The sequence below is a fragment of the Calonectris borealis genome, chromosome 1 (assembly GCF_964195595.1).
Source record: "Calonectris borealis chromosome 1, bCalBor7.hap1.2, whole genome shotgun sequence".
Classification (NCBI taxonomy): domain Eukaryota; kingdom Metazoa; phylum Chordata; class Aves; order Procellariiformes; family Procellariidae; genus Calonectris; species Calonectris borealis.
The window spans coordinates 140,075,888-140,100,987 of NC_134312.1; the positions used below are offsets into that span (position 1 = coordinate 140,075,888).

At 37.0% G+C, this 25,100-nt stretch overlaps 1 protein-coding gene across 1 annotated transcript; it reads right to left on the reverse strand.

Moving 5' to 3' along the window:
- Positions 1-3,522: 3,522 nt before the first annotated feature.
- On the reverse strand, positions 3,523-14,383 carry LOC142073602 (uncharacterized). The gene is made up of 4 exons (XM_075133597.1): positions 13,885-14,383; positions 10,227-10,574; positions 8,861-8,964; positions 3,523-5,398 (listed from the first exon to the last, which is right to left on the reverse strand). The coding sequence occupies exons 1-4, from the start codon at positions 13,931-13,933 to the stop codon at positions 5,219-5,221; spliced, it is 681 nt and encodes a 226-aa protein (XP_074989698.1). The 5' UTR covers positions 13,934-14,383; the 3' UTR covers positions 3,523-5,218.
- Between the last annotated feature and the right edge of the window lie 10,717 nt (positions 14,384-25,100).

Here is a 25,100-nt window from a genome sequence, read left to right on the forward strand (position 1 = left end):
GAAGTTCCGCAAGGCCAAGTGCAAGGTCCTGCGCATGGGTCATGGCAATCCCAAGCACAAATACAGGCTGGGCAGAGAATGAATTGAGAGCAGCCCTGAGGAAGACTTGGGGGTGTAGGTTGATGAGAAGCTCAACATGTCCTGACAATGTGCGCTTGCAGCCCAGAAAGCCAACCGTATCCTGGGCTGCATCAAAAGAAGCGTGACCAGCAGGTCCAGGGAGGTGATTCTTCCCCTCTACTCTGCTCTCGTGAGACCCCACCTAGAGTACTGTGTCCAGCTCTGGGCCCCCAACATAAGAAGGACATGGACCTGTTGGAGTGAGTCCAGAGGAGGGCCACGAAGATGATCAGAGGGCTGGAGCACCTCTCCTGTGAAGACAGGCTGAGAGAGTTGGGGTTGTTCAGCCTGGAGAAGAGAAGGCTCGGGGTAGACCTTATGGCAGCGTTCCAGTACCTGAAGGGGGTCTACAAGAAAGCTGGAGAGGGATTTCTTACAAGGGCGTGTAGTGATGGGACAAGGGGTAGTAATGGCTTTAAACTGAAAGAGGGTAGATTTACATTAGCTATAAGGAAGAAATTCTTTACTGTGAGGGTGGTGAGGCACTGGAACAGCTTGCCCAGAGAAGTTGTGGATGCCCCATCCCTGGAAGTGTTCAAGGCCAGTTTGGATGGGGCTTTGAGCAACCTGGTCTAGTGAAAGGTGTCCCTGTGCATGGCAGGGGGGTGATCTTTAAGGTCCAAGTGATCTTTAAGGTCCATTCTAACCCAAACCATTCTGTGATTCTATGATTGATAATTGCAAACAATACTTACAATTAAAAAAAAAAACGGTGCCATTTCTGCTGAGAGGCAGAAATCTAGCTCTGCTAGCTGCTTTGTCTGGGAAACCATTATTTTGTTGTTCTGGTTTTTTTAGACTCAGATTTCACAAATTCTTTTGCAAATCATTAGTACAGACACAGTCAAATCTAGAAGATGAGACAGGATGAGGTGATATTTTATCCTGAGGATGAACATATTTTTATGATAAAGCACAATGTTAATATATCTGTTCTGAGATTATTACTTCAGATTATGCTGAGGATATGCTAAGATATTTTTTTCTTATTTAAATATTCCATACAGAAGTATGTTTAAACAGTCAAGACATACAAATCCTAAGAGATTATTGAGAATAGTTCATTTCTGTACTGCATCTGTATCTTTCCCTCTTGGTCTATAGATAGTAAAGACTGGTTTAGGCAGCACAGATCCTTCTATGCTGAAATATTTTTACTGATTTTAGGAAACTAGTCTGACACCCTGTTATATTCCAGAGATGTGTCTCACATGATTTAGGTATTGTTTGGTCAGGGAGTAATTTTTTCCTCAAATCATTTCATATTTCCCCAAAGAATAGACTTGTGTTTGAGAATGTAAGCTGTACGTAGATACCGTTCCTCCTCTAGTCAAGTCAGTTACCACCATTTTTTTTCATATGCCATGAAGTAATGAAAAATTTGAAATACATTTTTTCTTAATCAGTCTTACGTAATTACAAGGGAGAGAACTTGTGCAATTGTAACTGTGCTAGGGAAAGACAGAGAAACATTAAGAAAATTGTTTTCTATATTTGTGAATTGGACATCTGTGTAAGACTTCATGCCTTCCATTTTAATTATAATCTTGATAAAGATATACAACATGACACCTACTGAGATTAGAAAATTGGAGTTTCAATGTGAGAACAGAAAAATGCAGTAAGTTTCCATCTTTCCTCATTAAGCTACAAATAAATTCTAGAAAAGCTACCAACTATGAAAGAAAAAACATGGAAGTACCCCAAAGAGCCATAGAAGTCTGTCTTTAACCATTAGTATTCTCCATAATTAATGAAGTTATGGATGACCTGCTCCTGGTTTTCTCTCTCCAACCCCTGTTCATATGTAGCTACATGTACATGTTCTGTCAGACAGCAGAAAGCTTAGTCCTGAGTCAGTTTCCTTAACTTTGGCTGGCGATGACAGCTCAGCTTTTGCGATAAGAAACAGCAAAAGAAAGAGCTCGTTCCACAGGGAGAAAGTCGTGCTCGCCTCCAGGAACTTAAGCCAGACCTAGAGTGCTGTGAAGTTGGGGCCGAGACTCTGGAAACCACCCTGGTATTTACTAGGAAACTTGTGGGATGAAGGGAACGCAGAAGAGAGATGTTCTTGGTGAGCTCTGTTGCAAGGAGGTTACTGCTGCATTGTTAATGAATTGGTGATCCCGGTAATTTTGTTTCGAAGTACAGTAGTGTTGCAGTCACAGTCTGGGAGCCTCCCAACAGTTAGCTGCTTGGATGAATTGAAACGAGCTACAGTTTTAACTTCCTACCCTGATATACTTGGACCAGGTAACAATCCAGCTGTGGCTTTTTCTGTTGTTTTTTTTTTACACTGTTCATTCTAGTCTAATGTAGCTTTATCATTTGTGATATTGTAATCATTATTATCTTCTTGAGGCCTTGAACATGTGCGTGTAGCATGCTGTGGGTGTTTGAAAAGGAAATGCTGCAGCTAGAGGCTTTTGGTACAGGCATGCCCTCTAAAAAGGCAGTTTGCACTAAGTCTTCCATTAAAACTTCAGTCTCTTTGCATGCTGAGGCAAACACGACAGCTTTACCTCTTTTTAGATCTGTTGAGGCAGATCACTTCAGTTCTTGAAACGAAAGAATCTTTGAACTCATTCCTGCCTGGAAATTGGTTAGTGGTTGGGATGTTGCATTCAATTAATGCTTGCATTCTTGAATTTTATAATTGGTTTGTGTTCTAAACTCATTCTGAATTCAGTTCTGATGTTTCTTTCATTCTGTGCTAAGCTGCCATAAAAATCCATGACCTTGCTGACTGCAACATAACAAATAATGTCTTTTTACTATCCTTGTGCTGTTGGTGTCAGATGATGGAACATATTAACTATTACTTGTTTTCAGTCCCCCAGAACTTTCTGAATATTTAGTCTTTCAGATTGGAAGTTTATGTCCAACTTCTTTGGAAACCCTATGTAGAAAATAGCTCATCTGTTTCTGAGAAGCATGAGAAAAAGTGGAGAAATCACATTGACCTTCATTTGAAGGGCCATTGATCTAAAGTGGAGGCAGTGTTATAAAGTGGAAGGAAAACAGCCCCATTCGAGTATATGAGTTATCTGAATGAGATGCTTTTTAAATGCACCTTCTAGTTATGACTGCTAGATTAGGTATGAATTCCTGTCATTTTTGTCAAAATGCCAGAGCTGGAAGGTTTCACTGAATGCATTGACCTCTTTGTGCTTCTTTTACTTGAAGGTGACTTCAGTTCAGTGACTGCTGCCCTCAGTTCTTCTCTTCACAGAACTGCATCTTTGGCTCAGATGGACTTCACACCTCGCATTTTAAAGGATGGAATGGCTATTTCTCTCTCCTCTAAAGCTCCATGTTAAATGTATAAACATTCCCTGTATTTAACCCCTTAATATTTAACCCAATTTATAATTTTAACTTTAAAGTGAAGAGTTAGACGTGTTACATGCAATGAGGATTTTATTTTTAAAAGATTCTTAAAATAGGAAATCTGAAGTGCTTCTGAAGAGATAGTTTTGCTGGAAAAGAAATTAGTTACATGTTTACATCCACATTTAGAGTTTGATTTACTGACTGTGGAAACCTAAGTATGTATGATTGTAGATGCAGTCAGTTCCCAGTTTAGGTAAGGAGGAGGGAAGACCATTGTTTAATTCCCACTGTCCAAATATAAAAAAAAAAAAAAGATTCTTCGTGATTATCCTCCCCCTCTCCAAATGCTCAAGAACAGTCTATCTGTCCCTCTGAAAGTCACATTTCACTTTTTCTAAGTGTATTAGCCAGCACTTTCACCAAAAGGAATCAAATGCTCAGATCAATTTCTTAAATGAAAATTATTTGGCATCTTTACTGATAGAATAAGGAAATATTTTAGAAAAGAGGCTAGTGATGAAGTTGAAGCTGAATCCAGCTAGCAGTGTGTATCCACTTCTTAATGTCCAGCCCTGAGTGTCAACTATATGGCTTGCTGTTCCTTTTTAAGTGAACAGAGTTTACTCACTTTTTATAACTACTGCACAATTAATGTATAAGATTGTAACCTCTGTCATGTTATTCTATGAACTGTTTTCTTTCACATAATATATTTTCAGTGGTAAGCAAATTTGAAACACATATTCAGCTTGCAATATCTGGCTGGGCAAAAAAAGAAAAAAAAATTCCTTTTCAACAATTTAAATACTTTGTCAAAGTATTAATTTCCTTCAAGTCACACATACATAACTATACCAAGGCAGCACTTCCTCAAGTACTTCATTACTATGCAAATTATGATAAGCTCTTTCTATGCAGCTTAGTTCCATTGTTGTTATTTACATAGATTCCACAAGTATTTTAAGCACTTTAAAACAAGTTTAAAAGACACTTTTTAAATCCAAATATTTTATATTACCATCTTAGATGTGGCACATAAGCAGTAAGGATAAGCCCTACAGCAGTAAACTTTTATCTATGTAGCCTATATACATATCAAGGTGATTTCAGTAATTAATGTTCCTTCAGTAAACATGTAAGTTACAACTTTTAAAAACACATTAACTATTTTCATTCTATTGGGAGTTGCGTGTACCCAATATGTATTACACAGTGGCGTAGCTGGCTGAATAGCTAAGAGTGGAAGAAGTTGCAGGGATTTGTAAATGTGGGGGATGTGTAAGGAGTTAGAAATAAGGTCAGACAGTGCACTGGGAGCATGTGAGGAATTCCTCTCTGACAAACTCTTCTTTAAATCTGTCACTACAGTGGACAGATACTGCATTACAGAATTGTATTTGTAAAGCAAAGAAGCTGTCTTAACCTGGGTAAAAGCAAAATTCCAACTGTGTCCTTGTGCTTGAAGTAGAAAAAAACCCCAGTATGTATGGTCAGATTTGTTGGCATTGAAAAGAGATTTGAATACCTTCAGCTTTTACAGTATTTTGTGAATAGTTACATACATTAAAGATCATTTCATTCGTAGCTGAATGGAGTGGTAACTTCCTTAGTTTGAAATAAATACATGAACAGATGAAAAACACTTGAACAAAAAACATTCCAAGTTAATGAAGTGATTTGTATGTATGTTTCTTTTCTACCTTGATAGAAGTAGCACACATCACACATGCTCATATCTTGGTTACAACTGCATTCACCTTGTTTTTCATACCATTTTCCTTCCAATGTCACTGAAAGTTCTTATTAGTGACATATCTTCATATTCTTGATTAAACCCATTATTAACTGGTCTGGATGGCTGGTCATAAATCCATTCACTTGGCAGGGTAGCACGGCTATCTGTATTTCTTGACTCATTCTTGCATTTTTTACAGCACTGGTGAATCTGTTGCAATATTCCACAAAACATATTGTTAAGCAGTAAAAATGTTTCTATCAGATACCCAATCTTTTCAGAGAACATATTGCTAACTTTATCAGGATAGCAATCCAGCATTTATTCTGAATTATTTTTTAAAGTTGTTATGCATATCACACTCAAAATGAAATGCGGCAATACTAATTTTAATTACACCTTCATGAATTGACAGACTATTCATTATTATTATTAATGATAAATGTTAGTGATATGTAGGCTAAGATACTAATACCTATGTAGTTACTGCTTTCTTGCTTATCTGGCTCTAACTTAATAAACAAGTGGAATATGGTCAGATGTGGGCCATTATGATACAGCAGAACAGTTGTCGTACATTTTGGTTTAAAATAAGAATAAGAACTAATACCAAACAGTGTTAATTTATTTCAGTGAATTAGCTTCTTATATGATGAATTCTAAGCCTTTACAGGTTGTTTCATATTATACTCAAGAAATAGGCAGAAAGTGTGTCCGACTGTATACCAGTGATGTCATTTAATACTTCTCCAATTCCCAGTGCTATCTTTGAAGATGTATGTGTGCTGTTTCTTTAGAAAAAATAGAGCATGGGAGTGAGGGGAGAGACATTTTCATTCATTCTTTATTCTTACGTAGCATAAACAAATTTTTTGGAGAGTGGATGAGATGGGTGTCTTCTTTTGGTAGAATCCCAAATGATCGCTGTAATGGTTTCTCCATAAACCAGACAAAACTGTCACGCAAGTGTCATTGGGACAGCATGTTGCTGTGCCCTAGTCTGGACTTGGAAGCACAGGAAAAATTTGGCAGAAGTAAGAAGCAAGGGAACAGCTGAGAGGACTTTAGACTCAGAAAAGGCAGGTCAGACCTCTTCTCGAGGTTAACAGCTCTGTAGAGAAGCTCCCTGAAGGACACAACCAGCCATGACGTGCCAGATTTAAGCAGTGGCCTGTAAGGGCCAAGGGGCCTTTGAGTCATCTAGTCCCACTTTCATTAGTTTACACTCTGATTTTGACACAATGTGCATTTTCATGACAGGAAATGTTTGTCATTTAGTAAAGAAATGACTTTTAACAGTTATAAACTTCCTAACTTTATAAATTTCAGTGTTCAGCCAGCAGCTGAAGACCCACAGAGCTGCTTGCTTGCGCACTCCCCCATCCCCAGTGGGACTGGGGAAAGAATATGAAGAACAAAAGTGAAAAAACTCATGGATCAAGATAAAGACAATTTAACAGTGAAGGAGAGAGGAAAAAAAAGAAACCTTACAAAACAACAAAAAATCAACTGATGCAGAGGAAGTCACTCACTACCTCCATCCAGCAGACCAATGCCCAGCGAGTCTCCAAGAAACGGGCACCTTGGAAGCAAAGAAAACCCTTTGTTCTTCTTGCCCTACTCCAGCTTCTATTGCTGAGCATGACATTATGTACTATGGGATATCTCTTTGGTCAGTTGGGATCAGCTGTCCTGGCTGTGTCCCCTCCCAGCCTCTTGTCCACCCCAGCCTACTTGCTGGGGCAGCAGAGTGAGAAAAAGAGAAAGCCTTGATGCCATTCAAGCACTGTTCAGCCAAAACATTGGTCTGTTATCAACACTGTTTAACTATAAATACAAAACACAGCACTGTGCAGGCTGCTGTGAAGAAAGTTAAACTCCATTCCAGCCAGACCCAAGTAGAGTTTGCTCCTGCTTGCTAATTGTGCTGCTAGTGACTCATTTTAGGAGAGACTAGGTTGGCTCACTTTGTATATTCAGATGTGAAACAGCTTCTGGCAGGCTTCTGCTGCTATTGTATTTTAGCACGGTTTGACTGTTTACGTCTCTCTCTGGCACGAGTTTACTGTCTTCCTAAATACACATAGCTTGTCTCCTACTGCCTGAACTGTGTGAACATTTCTGGTTTTGATGTGGCTTTGAGGTAACAGTACTTAACAACTGGTTGTTAAAGAAAACAAAACCCAAACCTTGCTTGACCTAGAAGGGCAATTGGATACTGTAAATGTCTTTGTAAGTCTTGTAACTTGTGTCACTGGTGCTGAGTTTTATACAATAATGAAGTTCTTGGCTGTGCGGTGGTGTCAGCAGAGAGGGAGCTGTTGCTACCATGCCAGGTTCGGTGACACTGAAGTAGCCCCTTTAAACTGTACAAGCTGAGAAAGAGAAGACGAAGTGAAGGAAATCCTGCCTTTCAGTCAAGAGTTGGCTACCTGAAAGATCTGTCTTTCTGGACTTAAAATAGCTATTGGTTTAAAACCATGTTGATTCCTCAAGAGCTAAGTTTTCTTCCTCTAAGCCTGTTAAGTTTGGTACCTATTCCCTCTTGGTCCAATTTAGCCTGTGCTTGTTAACTTTTAAGGGACTCTACAATAGTGGTTTGGAGGAGAGACATTGTTGGTGAAGCACAAGGAATTTTTTAGGTCTCCTATAAATTATAATCTTTGAATTACACTTGCAAGTAAGGACCCTGTAAATATAAGCAGAGCACATTGTACTGTTGGGGGTTAGGCATGAGTGTAGTGCCATCCGTGCCTTCAAGGACTGTGATGTTCATCAAGTTATGGCATAGCTCAGATTTCTTCAGCTCATGTTTATTTCCTTCCAAATGGTTTCATTTACATAAAGGTTACTCCCAAGTAGGATCAAAGTAGAGCTATTTGTTATAGCTGGCTTTTTAGGTTTTGATTCCACAAAAAATAATTGATTAAAATGATAATGAAGTTTTTCCTGAAGTGCAGAACAGAGCCACAACTAGGAAAAAGGGAGGATTTTTAAAATATCATGTTTTAAAACATAAGAAATCACCCTGGGCTTAGAAAATTTTGTATCAAAAAAAAAAAAAAATGTTTTCTCCTTCTCTTGCAAAATATTTTCAAGTTTTCAAGTTTCCAGGGTGCTGCACTGCTGGCCAGGTAAATGTCAGGCAGTGGCCCATACCAACTAGTGGGTGGGAGTAGGCATAAAACCTTGGCATGACTGGTTGGTTGGCCGGAACACGAGTAAGACAAAAGATGAAGAGACATTGATGTATGTCCAGGAGAGCTCATGAAATTGGGAGCTGGAGCCCAGAAGAATGGAGGGAGCAGGATGTGTTTCAAACTGCTAATCATTTAGGCGATCCTTTTCTCATTCTCTTTTGTTTCCAGGTAAAAGTAAGAAGTTCAGCCAGCGACACAAAAAATAGCTTTCCAGTTGTCAGCAAGCTCAGAGAAAAACAGATATAATTTCTCTATATGTCACAGCTTCCTTTTTTTTTTTTTTCATGGCCATGCCCTCAAAACATTCACAGGCAGGGGGTTATACCCCTAACTCTTTAGTTAACAGAAAACAGAGTGATTTTTTACTTTACCACAGGTGCACATTCAGGCTAATTTGCTTATCATTTCTTTCCATCAGAAGATGCCACCCATCTTTAGGTTTGTAGTATTTATTTCTGAAAATATTACTTACACCAAAAGCTATGATAACTGTGGTGACAAAGATGGTGTATCCAAGAAGAAGGAACCAACCCCACCTGGCTTTATCTGATCTTATACAATCTTTGCATTTGAAATCTGAAACAAAGAGAAAGAAAATGAAGTGTTTGAAAAAGAAAAAACAGTTGCTTTTCTGATAAGATTTCATTTGAAGGATTAGTGAGGATTGACCAGGCAGCACATTTATCTTTATTTTTATCACATTTTGTTTTACTGTTTTTTCAGGCTAAAAGGTTAAGCTTCTTGTGAGAGAACTGTTGCCTTCTTTTTACTTCAGACATGACATTTTTGAACCTGTTGTAAGCTACTTACGAAATGGATAGCAAACAAAATTCTCAGTTTACTAAAAGTGGCGTATCAAAAAAACCATCTTTTTAAAAAGACAACTTTTTTAAATTCTTTTTTTTTTTTTTAACTAAACCAAACATAAGCTTATGGTGCGATAGTCAGAAGAATTCATTGGCGCTGTGTTTTTTTAGGGGCTCAGAAGAATTGCACTGGACAATTGTTAAACATAATGTGAAATCTAGAATGAGAGAGATGCTTTGTGGCATTTAGCACTTGCTAGTCTGGAAAGTCCACATGGAGAAAACCTGGCTCATCTGAATAGCCTATCTCTGTCACCGAGGTCATATGCCCAGCAAGATTACAGAAACTGGATTCATAATTTGAGGATAGGGGTAGAGTTATAAGGTGTTGAAAATGATTTTACAACCAAACGGAAAGAAAGTTTCACTCCGACATATCCCTACCTTCATGTACACTCTTTCTAAAAACCCTCACACTGTTGTGTGAATGTACTGTTCATTTTTCAGTAACTGGGAGAGGAAGCACAAACTACATATTTCAAAGGAGACCATTGGCTTATAAAGAGTGAAAAAAAATAATAAAAAAGATAATGAAAGATTGTCAGGGATTTTTTGTTTGTTTGTTTGTTTTGGTATGGACTAAAGTAAAGATCCAGCAAATGTTTGTGGAGAATATTAAGAAAAAGTATTTATATATCTATATATAGATACATAAATTAATTAATGCTACATATAAAAATGTATAAAATATGTAGACTATATAAAATATGGAATCAGTGTTCTACTGCACAGTGACCTGGTTTAGATCCAAAGAAAATTCTCCGTCCCCAAGGAGTCAGTCTGCCCCGCTGCATAAATAGTTCAAAGAAGAGGCGTGCCTTCCCTCCCCTACTCATACGACTGTAGACTGCTTTTTCCCACCCTTCTTCTGGCAGAGGCGAGTGGTGGGAGAGAAGGCAGCAAGGCTGAAGGAAAATTTAATTCACCTTGCACACATCAAGCCCATTTCTGTCACTCCCAAATGCTCCTTACCATGCACTGTCAGCTTGGTGCCGTTTCCACGTTTGCCCTGGATTTTCTGTGTTAACGTCACGTCGCAGAAATAGGAGTTACTGGCGTTCTGGTCAACGTTGCTCAGTTTTAAGATGGAGAATCCCCTGAGGGTGTTCTTTGTAATGTGTACCTGTGGCCTGCCTGCGCCGGGGCTCGACTGGAGGCTCTGCTGGTTGTGGCAGTCGGGGCCTTTCCTCCAGTACACGACTGGCTCCTCGTCCTCCTCATTGGGGTACTCAAACACACACAGCATCCACACCGTGGAGTTAAGGAGCACGTCGGCATCTTCAGGGTATTGCACGACCGAAAGCTCTGGCCCGCTGCTGGCTGAAAGGTGTAAATAAAGGACATTCAAGCAAACAGAGGTGTGCTCTGTTAGGAAGGGTTTTCTTGGCCAGCTGAATACATGGGCATAGCTGGTATCTGGACATACAGAAAGCCACAGCTATAAGCATGTATAGGGAAAGGTGCACAGGAGTGAGGCAAACAACAGTTTTGCTACTGGCTTCTGAGAAACCAACGCGGCAGTCAGTCTTCAAAACAGCGTTAGAAAGACAGTCAGTAACTTTGCCTAAAGATCATGTATCGAATCAATTACATGTAGGGTATAAGAACTGCAAGCCCAGGAGGTGACAAAGTAAGAGTTGCAAACAGAGCAGAAGACTAGATTAAATTTGTGTACGGTTCCTATTATTCTTAAACTTTTGGGATGGCTTCATAACAAAGCTTTGCTTTGGGAAATTTCAGACGATATTTTCAACTTGCAAAAAGTTCTAGTAAAAATACACATACTTTTACAAACTTAGGATGTAGTTCTGCAAGTGTCTGCATATTTCCTATGTACACAATAGTTTCTGGCTCAAATTTTATTGTCTGTAAAAGTTTTTCAGATGCATTATTTACCCAATTAATAATGAATTGATAGTCATTGGGCATATTAAAGTTTGTATGAAAATGAAGGATGACACTAAAACTCATTTTGGCAACAATTTACTGAAAAAGCTGATCAACATGCAAAACTGAAATGCTCTTTTCAGAATTGCTGTATATGTGCATATAGTATTTTTAATGAAGGAGTTTTACTAGGAAATACATATTGCCAGTAGCACAGATACAATTTACACTATGAGGTAGTTATGTCATTATTAAACTAATGAAAAGATGTGAAAAATCTATTTCCATGCTATGAATTTGAAGGAGATCTGGGGAAAAATGGCAGTTACAATTGTTCTATAGGTCAATATCACAAAAAAAGCCAGAATTATATTAAAATGGGATTAGACCAAAGGAAACTGAAGGTCATTATTACCTTCATTAAAAGTATTGTTAATGGTCCGTTAATTTTATCCTATTATTTCAATACATCATTATTTAACTATTTGTGTGCCCTTTGTTATGGGCAAGAACACTGGAAAAGAAGGAAACACAATTACAGCTAAACAGAGTAAAAATTAAAAATTAAATAAACACAACAGTAATGAATACTTTAGGAAAAAAGAAATTCTACGCTTGTGTTAAACTAAATACAAGGATTATTCAAGTTTACTCAGACTCACTGCTTGGAATATTTTCTATGCAATCTCAAAACAATCTTCAATTTCCATAATTTTTCAGCTTTGGTAGTTCCTGACATCACATCCCAGAGTCTTTTGGTATTTTTTTGATTTTTTCAAGTAAAGCCTTATGTAGATACTGTGTGCACGTAAACTAACTGTATACAGTTAATGCAGAAGGATGATGAATCCATAGGTGATGGATATTTTGAAAGAAAATTCTTGCACATATACAGGCAACAATGAGCAAAATGACTGGGAGCATGCCTGAAGTAAAGCTATCACCGTGCTTTGAACAGCTAAAAGGAAAAAAAAAAGGCAAAAAAAAGCACCATGAAAAAGAAAATACACCTCAAGAAACAAATCTGATATTAATTGCAAAGGATCCAGAAGGCTAAACTGATAATGCATTCAGACAGTCCCTCTTCCAGAGGCAATGGCTAGCCAGTCTAAAAGTTGGCAGGCTGAATGTCTGCATTTCCTCCCTCACCACAGGCATGATGGCATGAGTCAAATCCTGGAGGTCACTGAAGTGCATTTTACTTAGGCAATCCTCAGTTGGCAAATAGTTTGAAGGGGCTTTTCCAGGCAGCGTAGTGATGAACTCTTACAATTTCTTGTGAATAACAGAACGATCCCCTACTTGACGCCCATTTCAGGTCACATATCACTCTTTTTAGCACCTTACATGACTAAACTTTACCTGCATTTGAGCTTTGAATGTTTAATTAATAAATCATGTGAAATTATTCTACTTTAAACTCAGTTATTTACACTTTAAATATCCACATTTAAATGCCTACACTTAACTGTACTCTCCCTTTGTAGTCAATGAACAGAAATAGTAATTTAAAAGCAAGATTAATTTCATCCCATGATAAAGGTTTAAGCAGATAAAATGTTTTGGTTTTGGTTTCGTTTTTTTTTTTTGTTTGTTTGTTTGGTTGGTTTTTTAACTATAAAAGCACCTATTTCTCACATAAAGTAGTGAGTCAGATAAAGACATTAAAAATTCTGTGAAATGAATCTTTTCTTTTCCATCTGAGGACATAAAACTAGATTTCCATCACAAATGTTCTTGTATTTATAGAATTGCTTTCAAATAAAACAGAATTTGTCTTTTAATTTTTACATCTGCATTTTTATATGGAGTACAAAAAATTGGGAAGTCATTACTAAGAGCAGACAAAACATGCTTTTAAAAATATAAGAACAAATCAATAAGATGTTTTAAAACAGCTGGTTACTCCTATTTTTATATAGTCATTCTTTTTAGACTTTTTGTCATTTGAACGTATATACTAAGAAATGTATGATTAGAAGTGACTGGGCTGTACTTGAAAGAAATTCCTGAAAGCTAACATGAAACACGCTTTAAAATGGAAATAATCCAGAGGAGTTTCTGGGACACACCTTTCATTTGGGTGAAAAATAAATATCTTAAAAAATCAGTACATCACATTGATAGCAATATTTCACTACCACAGAAAACCAGTTTCACCTCAGTCAATGAAGGAGAGGTAGTTAACTTTGTGAAGAGAAACACATGGCTCATATTTGAAATATCTTTTGCATTTTCATCAGGCTATACAATTTAAAAAAAAAAAAAATTAGTCCTAAATAACTTTTATGTTTTTTTCTTTTAAGTTTGTTGGTGTAAGCGAATACATACACTCTTAAAAGTACTCCAAGAACCAGTTTTATAAAGATCCTGAAATAAACTTAATATGTTGTCCAGTTGACCTACATATAAAAATATCAATAGAGATTCCTAACATGCAAAAATGAACCCATCTTTTTCTCCTTTTTCAGTTAGATGTAATTTTAATTTTGTGTCAGTCAAGTGTAAGTTTAATTTCTATCTACTCTTTTAAGTACTTTTATACTTTTTTCTCATTTTTGCTTTCCTCCATGCTTTCCAAAAGCAGCATAAAGACTTTACAAAGTAAAACTGAGCAACTGACACTTTCATCCTTGATTAAAAATTAGCACTGCCTTCCTTGATCAGTTAGGGTTTGGAGAATCCTGGGGTAAAAACAAAACAAAACAAAACAACCCAACACAAAAAAAACACCCCTACTTACCTGCAAAGTGAGGAAAGTAAGATATCATAATTAATATACCAAGCTGCATCGTTTTCTTGGGATTGCTAATGCAGAGATTTTAAAACCTCAGTTTAGACTAGTGATACCACAGCTTTCAGCAAGTAGTTGAAAAGTAAATTAAAGCTCTCCTAAAAACATGTTTTTAACCTTGTTTCTAAGGGGAGGTTCTTGTGGTTTCATTCACTGTAACTATTTCCCTTTCTACCATCACACATCCTGGACATTGCAACATATTAACTTCTAATATCATAGTTTCAAACTGAATGCCACCGGGACTATTTTTCTATTCTGAGCATTTTCTTCTTCGGATGATTAGGAGGAGGACCAGTTTCGTATGGCAAATTTACCCAACGTTGCCCATCTGAAAAAAAAATTACTAAAAAATCCCAAGATTGGGAGCAGTGGTTACGATGTAATACAGCAAAGTTTGAAACAGACACCCAACTCTGATGCTTTTGTTCAAAGTCCCATTTGCGCCTTAAACACCACATGGATGAAGAGGACTTTGCTTTACCTAATATTGATCCAATTAGACAAAACAAATGTACCACAGTAATGATTCGGAAGAAACATTATTTCTCTCTGCCAAAATGATACTGAATATCTAATTATCATCCTGCAGTCCAGGATACATGAACATTAGCTGCCAAAAACTATAACATGACAAAGAGGGCAATGTAGTTACCCTCCTAATATGTACCTTCTGAATTTGCAGGATCCCATTAGACTAGCTAATGTCCTTGTAGCCTCTTGTATAGACAATTAAATTTCATCCAGGAAAGTTACTCCTGGGCTTAACTAAAATTTGTTTTCATCCAGCTACACTGCCTACAGATTTGAATGTCTGGATTTGACTAAGAGATAACTTCCATGGAAATACCCAGTTTTGATCTGAAGGCTTTGAGAGACAGAGAGTCTACCAACTTAATGGTTAGCTGCTGCGATGACTAATCACTGTCACTGTGAAAAGCTGTGTCTTCATTTGTATTCTGATCTCTGTCTTCAGCTTCTCATCACTGACACAACTTTGACACCCCTTCTAGAGCCCTTAAAAAAAAAAAAAAAAAAAGAAAAAAGAAAGGAACCACTAAAGATGATACTTATACATTATATAGGATAATCTCCTGATATTCTTCTTTAAAAAAAAAAAAAAAAAACAAGAAACCACAAAATGCATGCAAGTGTCCTGCTGTAAGACATCTCCATCATGGAATAAGGTATCTGATTCTGTTTCTTGTGACTGGTATGCTTTAAAGCTGGACTCCTTAAAACCCCTTTATTCAGGGTTAAAATAAAATTCCTACTCTTCTGCCCCTCTGTCTTGTTTACAGATCCAAGGTTATTCCTCCACGGAGTCCTACTGGGAGGTCACTGTCAGCTGATTCTCTACTTGAAATGTATCTTTTTAGAGTCACTGCTTTCTAAAGGGGTACAGGCATATCGCACATTCCTTAAATAGCATTAAGGCTACAACCAAACCCTCAAACTTTCCAGTAGATGCTATTTAATGATGTCTCCTCAGTGATAACTTTTAGAGATGTTTGTTAAACTGATCTTAAACCACTGATTGTATACACTAACAATTTGAATTATTTGTACTTACTTAAAGAATTCCATTCTCTTAATTCACATTCATTCAAAGGTACATCTCAGAAACATACCTCATACATACAAAATAAAGGTACATACCTCAGAAACATGATGAAAGATTTGAAATAATGAAGAGTTTAAATAAGATGAAATCTAAAAGTGCTCTTTTAAGGTATAGAATAGGAACTATTAAAATGCCATTGCGTAAGAAGTGCGTTTACTCTCTAACACTGGAGAGATATTAATCTTTAAATATTTTATATTCTTCCTGTGCATGAAATGGCTGACAGAGAAGAATTTTAAGGTTTGAAACTTAAGACAAGTTAAGAACTGAACAATGACCTTTAACTCTTAAAAAGAAGTGTATAACTTTGAGATACCTGAGGACTAGGGGATCGATGTGTAGATCTATTTCAGGACCATCTCATGGTGATGAAAATATTAGAGAGATACCAACATATAAGTACAATCACATTTAGATTTTCTGTCAATCCTGTGTGGTTTCTCATTACTGGCTTCAACTATAATTTCAGGGAATTTAGAAACTTGAGTTTGATTATCTGAAAAGTATCTTTTTAATTTTCTGCTGAAATAAGGATTAGCTATAGCGCTATAACAATGACAATACCTATTAAAAACACCTTGATTCCAGCTGATCGTTGTCCTTCCACAGGACTGGAAAAAAAGATGGATGGATTTAATGAATAGGCTGTAGCTCCTCCCTTAACAGCATTATTTTCCGCTATGCTAAGACTCGAGTGGTGAGAGTTAAGAGTGTAACTAAATGGCTGCCTCACTGCTCTGTGGTTGCAACCTGGAGAGTGGCATAGTTAAGTAATGTCTAAACAAAAAACAAATACACAATCTGTTTTGAAAATGTATAATGGTATCACCAAGAGATGAGAAAATAAATTTTGTGCCGATTTCCAACTGACGCAATGAAAAAGGATAACAAAACATGAGGGAAGAACCAAACAATCTCAGACAGTAATATCTCTTGACCAATCCTTATTTGGAGGTATTTGTCCATGAGCAGCAATTAAGCATTTTATGGGGTCTGTAAAACTGGAGGTGAATTTGGCTGTGTGAAATAAAACAGTGCCTTATAGTTTGACAACTACCCCAAAATGGCTACTTTACAAAATAGAACAGCTTAAAGTAGGCATCTCCTTAAACAAGTAGCATAACTTGCATTCAGTTTATTGTTTAGGTTTATTCATCATAAATTTAGAGTCCAACAAAGCAGGCAAACACTATAAAAGCTTCCTATTGGTAAAGAACAGCGGACCTCTGGAATAGCTTCTCTGGGAAAACTGGAGACCTTTGAGAAAGATGAGATAAGCATGTGTTAGGAATGACAAGGATGTAGTGCATCCTGCACTGGCCAGTGATGGAGGACATGACTTGTTGCTGACTAGTGCATATGGCCACAGGATTTCTCTGTGTTTTCTAATCAGATATACAAGGTATGAGAGGGTTGCCACAATAGCACAGATTGAGAGAACCTACCTGACCTCCAAAACTGCTTTGTTTCCACTGACCGTTCCTGAAAACTTCAGAGAAAATCTGCAGGTTCCCCAGTTAATGCAGAGAATATAAACTCCTGCTGGGTGTCTCCATAATGATGCATTGTTTAGCCTGGTAGAAGGTTAAAGGCACTGCAGGATCCTATCTAATGATAACCAGAACAAAATAGGAGTGAAAATTAAGTTCAGAAGGGAAAAGAAAATACTTTAATGGTACCCTACATTCACAGTTAGAAACTGGACGAAATCACAGGTGAAATATGGGAAGAGTATGTAGTTTCATTTGACCAAACTTACAAGCTTAGTTTAATTATTTAGCAGTTCCTAATTCTTATAGCCAAGAGAGGAAATTCCATCAATACTATAACATTTACCATGTGTATACATTTCTTTACTAACCACCACGAATTAAAAATGCCATTAATCATTTGAAATCTGGAGACCAAATTTATGCAGTGTTCCTTTCAATTAAGCAGGTAGGGATGGAGATGGCAACAGTGCATGTCAGTAGTAGATCTGCAGCTTGCAAATTGGAGTTAGAGCAAATTGTTTATGAAGTCAGCTGATTTCAGACCCCAGGATTATTGTGTGTTGTTAATAAATAAAAAACTAATTACTGTTTAAACAAGATGATTAGAGGAAAATTGCTTTATTGGATTTAAAAAATAAATGTTATGCAATTAAGAAAACTGTCTGTTAATGAACATTACTGGGTGGCATCTTGGCTTCTGGTTTAATCAGAACACTTGGAGATGAGGAATTTGAGACTTTCCACATAGAGGAATCTGGAATATGCTAGCAGTTCATTGCTCTCCGTGGACAGATCTACATGCAGAGCTGTTTTTTTCCTCTGTGATGAAGCATGCTTCCACATTCTGGAGGCTTCTTCCATATTCTCTGAGTAGGAGTGGTATAAGCTTGAGACTAAAACACCTGCATTTTGCTGTCTCTGTGTGTAAGGAGTGTTTGAGCTGCCACCATAGTCAATGGAAATGCAGTGGAGTCTATGAGACATTTCACCTGACCAGTATATTGAGATGACTTACTCCTCCCGGGGGTTCTTTTCTTGAATCCAGTGCAGAGAGATCCAAAATAGTAGTTAAATCCTTAACAAATAACCCAAGCAGAATAGTGGCACTAAATTTTAACAGGCTGCATCAATCAAAATATTTCTGTCAAAACCAACATAGCGGTTCAACATTCTGATCCTGGAGATACCTAAAAGTGATAATTCCATAGTTTCACTAATCATATATGACCCTCTGAGACGTCGCGTATAAACCCACACCAATCCCTCACACATGCTCAGAGGATTCTTAATGTACATGATCAGCTCTGAATTGTCTCAAAAATGCTGTAATGAACATATTTTTTTCTGATGTTGTACATCACTTCTATAAGAAATGGAAAGCTGCCATCCTTCCTCAGCTTATTGGGGTGACATTTTGCATTTCACAAAGCCCCAGAGTGCAATACAAATCAAGCTATTATGGAGTCCAAACACGCTTCCTTTGTCTTTCTTTCTCCATCCTCATTCCCTTTACTCTCTTCTGCGTTGACGATGGATACCACATTGAAGGTGGCCCTCTGACCTGGAAATATTATTTACCCTGTTAAACTGAGGACATTTTACTGCAGCGCTTTTCACTGTCTACTGCTGTACCATAGAAGGAAAGCAGTTTATCAAATAGGCAGAAACCAAACTATTTTGGTCTTTATAGATCAATATCAAACCTTTAAAATCCACCCAGAGATCTGAAGGCAGCTAGTGCAAAGCACAAAATTATCATGTTATATATTTCCACTGAGAAATCAATTCAATAAAGAAGCCACAGATTTTTATATTGGCTTTGGTTTCTAAGCTGGCCTGAGGTGTAACTACGTTTAGGGAGCTCTGCGGTAAGATAGTTTCAAAACTGTAAACACAAATGTCCCAGTAAATCAATGAGAATATCTCTTTAGATAGGAGTTATCATATTCAGATGGTAGGACGTTATCACATGGAAAACAAAACAAAAAAAGAAAAAGAAGAAAAAGAAAAATACCTTCTTGCACATCTTGTTTGCACAATGATTATATAACTGTGATGTAAACTAGTGTTACAGTGCCTGGAAATCTCACTGCTTGACTGTAAAAAACTGGCAACCACGCACTCCCAGAGAAATCGTCACTTTGCCTTATGTTTTGAATCATCTACCCTACCAATTATATTGTAAATTTCTTTGGACTGAGCTTCAGCTGCCCAGCTGTTACCTTTTCATTGATTAAGAGTGCGATAGCCATTGAAAGAGTCTCTCAGTCTCCTGAATGCTACCACCAGGGTGAAAACTCTGGAGTAGATGCTCCTACACTTTACAGTCCTGCTGGCCAGAGAAAAGACTAAGCCAGGGATAAGACAATCCTTATATAAGATACAAATGAATTTTTTTATCAGAACTACGTTTTGAAACCTCAACAGAAAAGATGAAACCTTTTCAAGAGTAGCTCTCTTCACTGCCAAGTAAACAGGTCTTTGTGCTTTCTCATATCAAAAGTAAGCGATACACTTATTAAGCCTAATATAAGTGCTCTTCATCTTTTGGCAAGAAGAGTAAAAAAACTATGAGGTCTTTCTACACTATACATTCATTTCAACTTGAGACATATTCACTCTCTGGAGCGATTCCTTTGACAGAATCTGATCATTTCCCCCTTTTAAGAAAGTATTAATTTCATTACCTAGCAATGAATAAAAATCTTACTTACTTTTTTCTTTTGCAGTTAACTTCACAAACAACTTGAGGTGCAGGATATAAGTCTGAAATATGACTCTATTCCTTGAAGTATAGGTAGTTTCTCTAGCACTTATGTCAGTGTTGGAGGACTAGTATTGAACAAGACAATCACTACAACTTAGAAAGCACTGTGTTAATGCCCTTCAAATCCCACTCACGTTATCACAATATTTAGACATTCTACCACTTGGATATCAAGCCATGAACTTTTATCTCTACAGAAACTATATTTCATGCATGGAAATAGAAAACTCAGAGAGAGGAGGTAGAGGAAGAAAATGTTAAATGGAAGATGAAAAAGAGGAAGAGAGCATCCTAAAGCTAAATGTAAAAACACTAAATTATTTACATATCTTTAATTTAGTGGTCCCCAACCCACAGCTTCCAGACAGACTGTTTCCTGTAAGACTCTTTGATGTTCTTCACAGCTGCACAAATGAAATTACCTGATGAGGATCGGTTTACTGTATGAGATCAAAGGCTCCAATTCCTAACAATAGTTTTGCAATGAATAATGAAAAATTAATTGTGAATTTAATATTATTTTTATGCTATATTGTGGTTTATCTGAAAACCAGTAATCTAGATTGTTAGAAATGGTATTCTGTTTGATGGAGATCCCAAAATGTAATTCTAACATTTGAATAAATATCCACATTTCTTTTTTGCCTGAGGCTCATTGTAATTCATAGAGGTTTTTATTCCTTTCAGGACTATTGATCTGATGAAGAAAATATACTTTGTTTATTATAAGGAAATGAAGAAGAAAATGGCTGACTTTTGAGAATTTGGAGTTCCAGATTCTACTATTAAAAAATGTGAAATGAGTTTTTAAAATACTACTTTAATGAGTGCCCTCAGGGCACTGTATTTCCCTCCGTATAAAACTTTGGGTGCTGTCCAAGTATCTGGAATGTGGAGCTCATGGCAGTAATTTTTTACTAATTCCCTTGAGACAATCGATTGATCCATAAACTGAAAAGAAAAAAACAAACCCAAACAACCAAACACAAAAAACCTTACCTTGAATGATGGAGAAAAACTTAAGCCACAATTAGGTTATATTGGCAGGGTGATATATGGAAGCTTATATTATCACAGCCAGCCTTTGTCTGTTCTTTTAATAAATTTATCAAGAGTTTCCAGTGGTAGCAATCTTCTGCCTTTGTCCAGCATTAAATGACCTTCTAAGAGTAAGGATCTAAAAGCTAGTATGGTTTTTTCACGAACCAAGCATATTTGTTCTCAGGCAGCAAAAATCACAGGTGTTAATCATGAAGCAACTAAATTACTGTTTTCTATCCCTGTGGAGAGGCCAGCAGCAATCAGGGAAACAGATGGGCTAGCAAGAGTGGTAATTCAGATTCTTATACATATATGAGATTAAACTGCAAAATAGTTGGTTCTTACGTTACTCAGCAAATGTTTTATATGTTACACTGTCAAACTGAAACAGTGAAAATGCTGTGTGTGTTAAACCACCAATAGTGACTGGAGAGATAAAACTTCTTCCTTTTAATTTGCTTGCTTGTTTTTTTTTTAAAGGTTAGAAAAAAAACACAGAAAAACTAATGCTTTCTACTGCTACTCTACTGGCGTTTTTTTCCCTTTAATTTTAAAACAGAAATTAAAAAAGATAAATACATAAAGCATACTCCAAAAAGCAGTACCATTAGAAGTGATACTATGAGATCCATAGGGAAATATTTTTATTGGCCCATGTAATCTTTTCCTTTAATATAACGTTTAATTCACTCCTTCTGCAAACATAAAATATCCAGGGACCTGTCAGACTTATTGCATTTTTGTAAAGTGTTGGGTTTTTTTAATCATTTTATCTGTTTTCGTTGTGGCAACAGTTTTCCTTCCTTCCTCCCAGTTTCTTTTCAATCTCTGGAATTTTCCTATGTAAAAAGTTTTCAGCCTGAGTAAATGTTTAATATGCAATTAGGCTCAATATCACAAATATCATGTAGTATCTAAAGTGTAGTAAAGGCTAAGTTTAAGAACATGAGTCAGAGAGCTTATAAAAATCCTGCTGAGCTTGCTTAGGTCCTGAATGACTGTTGAAAGCCAAGAATTGTGGCTTGACTATTCCCTTTCTAACGCTACATGGTCTTTCCAAACTAAGTCTCTTTCTATGTAAGTGAATCCCCTGGAGGGCCCCGTGCAATCCGAGAGCAATGTAGACCGATATGACTGAGTTCAGCAGAAGCACCCACCACAACTTTCATTCAGTAACTCAGCCAGCAAAAGGGAAGGTGCTGCAAGCCACATGTTGTAACAGGCAGGTACTGGAAGGTCTGCAGCAGAACAGAGGGAGCGGGGCTCCGGGTTTCAGCCTGAAAGTGCTTTACTGTAACTGAAGATCTGGCCGTACACAACTCCTTATTCTGGCTAGCTGAAGCTAAATTTGGAACCACGCTTAAAAAAAAATAATGCTGAAAGCAAGGCAAAACAAAGTCATTTTCTATCTCCATAAAACTCACAGCGCTATTAACCATTCTCAACAGTATTTGTTGTTTGAAGTAGGGGCATCTTTAGAATACATGCAGGTGCCTACTCTGGTTATCAGACTGTATTGTGTGGTTATGACAATGAAACTAAACAAAAGAAAACCATCCTATTTCTTTACGTTCTCTAATATTTCCACCCACCAGAAATTTGAAGGCCCAATTCTCTGTTATGTGATATTGGTTTGTTGTAGAGGAGGCAAACAGTTTGAGAGTCAGATTTGATACAACTTCTGAGCCTTTGAGGCCGGCCACATTGTAGTCCTAAAGGGGTGATCCTGAAAGGAAAAAGTAATGCTTCGATTTTACATGTCTGTTGTGGGATCTCCCTGTTGTATCTGTGATGACCACACATACATTTTCCACTAGTAGGAAATCACTGAAAGCATCAGCCTTTCCCTTTGTGCTTCAGAAGCTAAGGCACAGGTTCTTCTGATGTTTGCAAACCCTGCTTTTGAAAAGGAAGTTTGGGCATTATTGACATTCTCTTCAACAGCATTTAATAATGGAAGGCGGCTGACCAATTCAATGGCAAGTAAGGTAATCATGTGAGGGATGATTGAGGAAGTTGGGAAAGATAATTGTAGACAACCATTCACTTCTGTTTCCCTCTTCTTTTTCCTCTGTTTCAATTCCATTTTGTACTTTGTATAGGATAATTGTATCCTGTCTGAGCAGTTGAATGTGGGAAGAATAATGAAATTGCACCTAGTTCTCTTATTCTGGTCTTCTACATCATTAGCTATTTAATTATACTGATTTTTGAAAATATACACAAACCCAGTACTAGAGACATGTAATTTCAATTTATGTTTTTAGGCATAACACATTATGTTGTTATTAAAATGTATCCAGTTCTGTCACCTATACCGTATTTAGATTACGATAAGCACACTGCATTGCTTAATTTGCTTTTATTTACCACATATATTGAACTGGATCTACAGGCATATACTTACTAAAGCATCTAATTTTATTCTTGTTGCTTTAATCATGTTTATATTGTAGAAATGTGGATAATTATCTGTGGAAGACATATAGGGACATTTCATCAGAAGTAAGTAACTAAGGAACAAATTGGTACATAACATTTACTAAACCATTTAAACTTTTGAGTCTCAATTTACTTTTTGTAAAGTTGGAGGAATAATAATTCTTTTGTTATTTTCATTCTATAGATTTCTAAGGTTTTCAGACCAGCAACTGCATCCTGTTATTTACTTATACAATGTAAGAGAAAAAAACTTCTTATCTCTCTCGATGTGTTGTCTTTTTAGTGTTATGATGGCATCTGAAGATCATGGGTAGCCTCTACTGGAACAAAGTTGTACAGGTAGTCAGGGGAAAACAGGCTAAGTCTGGCTTTTCCCAAAAGGCTGCGTTCTAACAGATCTGATACTGTCATTAAGTCTGTTATCTATTTAAAACTGGCAGTTTCTCAGTTTCTTTTTTTGTGGGATGGGAGGAGACTGTTAAATTAGCAAGTATAAGACTGGGAAGTTTAAAACTGTTAACATTACAGTTAAACTGTAATGTTTAAGCTCCCGAAAGAGCATTCGTGAGTGCTGCAGGGACTGTATTTAAGAAATATACTCTTTCCTAGAGTAGTAAAAAGGGAACAGTAAAAAAATAGATATCCATGCTGCAAGATAGAGCACTAAAGATAAGGGAAAAGGTCGTTGCTTTTAGTAAGTTATTTATAACAGGAGTGACAGGAAATTTTTAAAAGTCTTCAGTTGACAGTCGTGAGTCCATAGTACTTTAATTTGTCACTGTGGTGATAAATGAAACAGAGTTTCATTTTTGTCTTTGAAACTTGAATTAAATATTCTTCTCACGTGAGAAATATTTTAGGAACTTTTTACTTTATATAACCAGTCAGGTTAGGATCCAAGTTTTCTGCAGCAGGTGTAGTAGCAGAATACTTTTTTCACTCAAGTTCTGCCTCCATTTGCTGAACCGTAAGTATTGTATAAATGGCAGCAATTGACCATGATGATGCATCAGTAACGTCACTTTCAGGTGACATCCCTAAAAGGTGGCAGATGGTATCTAAACCAGCTGTCAGATCCTAATAAGTAAAGGTCAGAACAGCATCTGTCTCCTTTAGTGCACACTTGCTGACATGCAACAAAGCTTATTTAAGTTTTGTTGTTGCTGTTAGTTCAGTATGGAAGGGTCTTTTAATGAAAATATAAGATGATAAATTGCAAGTAAGTAGCCCAACTATCTTCCTGCGTGGTTTATGCATTTTAAAGTCAAGTAGCAGATACTGTTCCTAATTGTTTGCTTTAAGTGTATGCCCAAAAATCTTCATCAGCAGATTGATAAAGATCTCAGCTGGTCTCAACATGAGACTCATGATTTCTAGTCAAATGGTATGAGCCTCAGTATTATCTGATGGGAGGTATGTTGGATTGTCACCAAGACGCTATGATTTTCATGTAAAAAACTTAGTTCAGAGGCATAGTAAATCCGTGTGGATTTAGTGACTTCTGAATGTCAAATATGACCTGGAACATAGTTCCTGCTTCATGATTGTGTTTGTCCCATAATGTTAAAAGGGGTTTGTTCCCTGAGATTCTTTCATTTTAGAGGTCATTGCAGATGTATGTACACTGAAAAAGTGGAAGCTTAATCAAAGTGCGAAAAATTATTTCTATATGATAAATTCCTGCTTTATTTTTTTTGTGTGATCTTGCCTTTCCAAAGTCTGTTCATCTGTGGAGGTAAAGGTAAAGAAAGAGAGAAAAGAGTGAGAAGAAGGAGAGGGACAGAAGACAGAGGCAGAG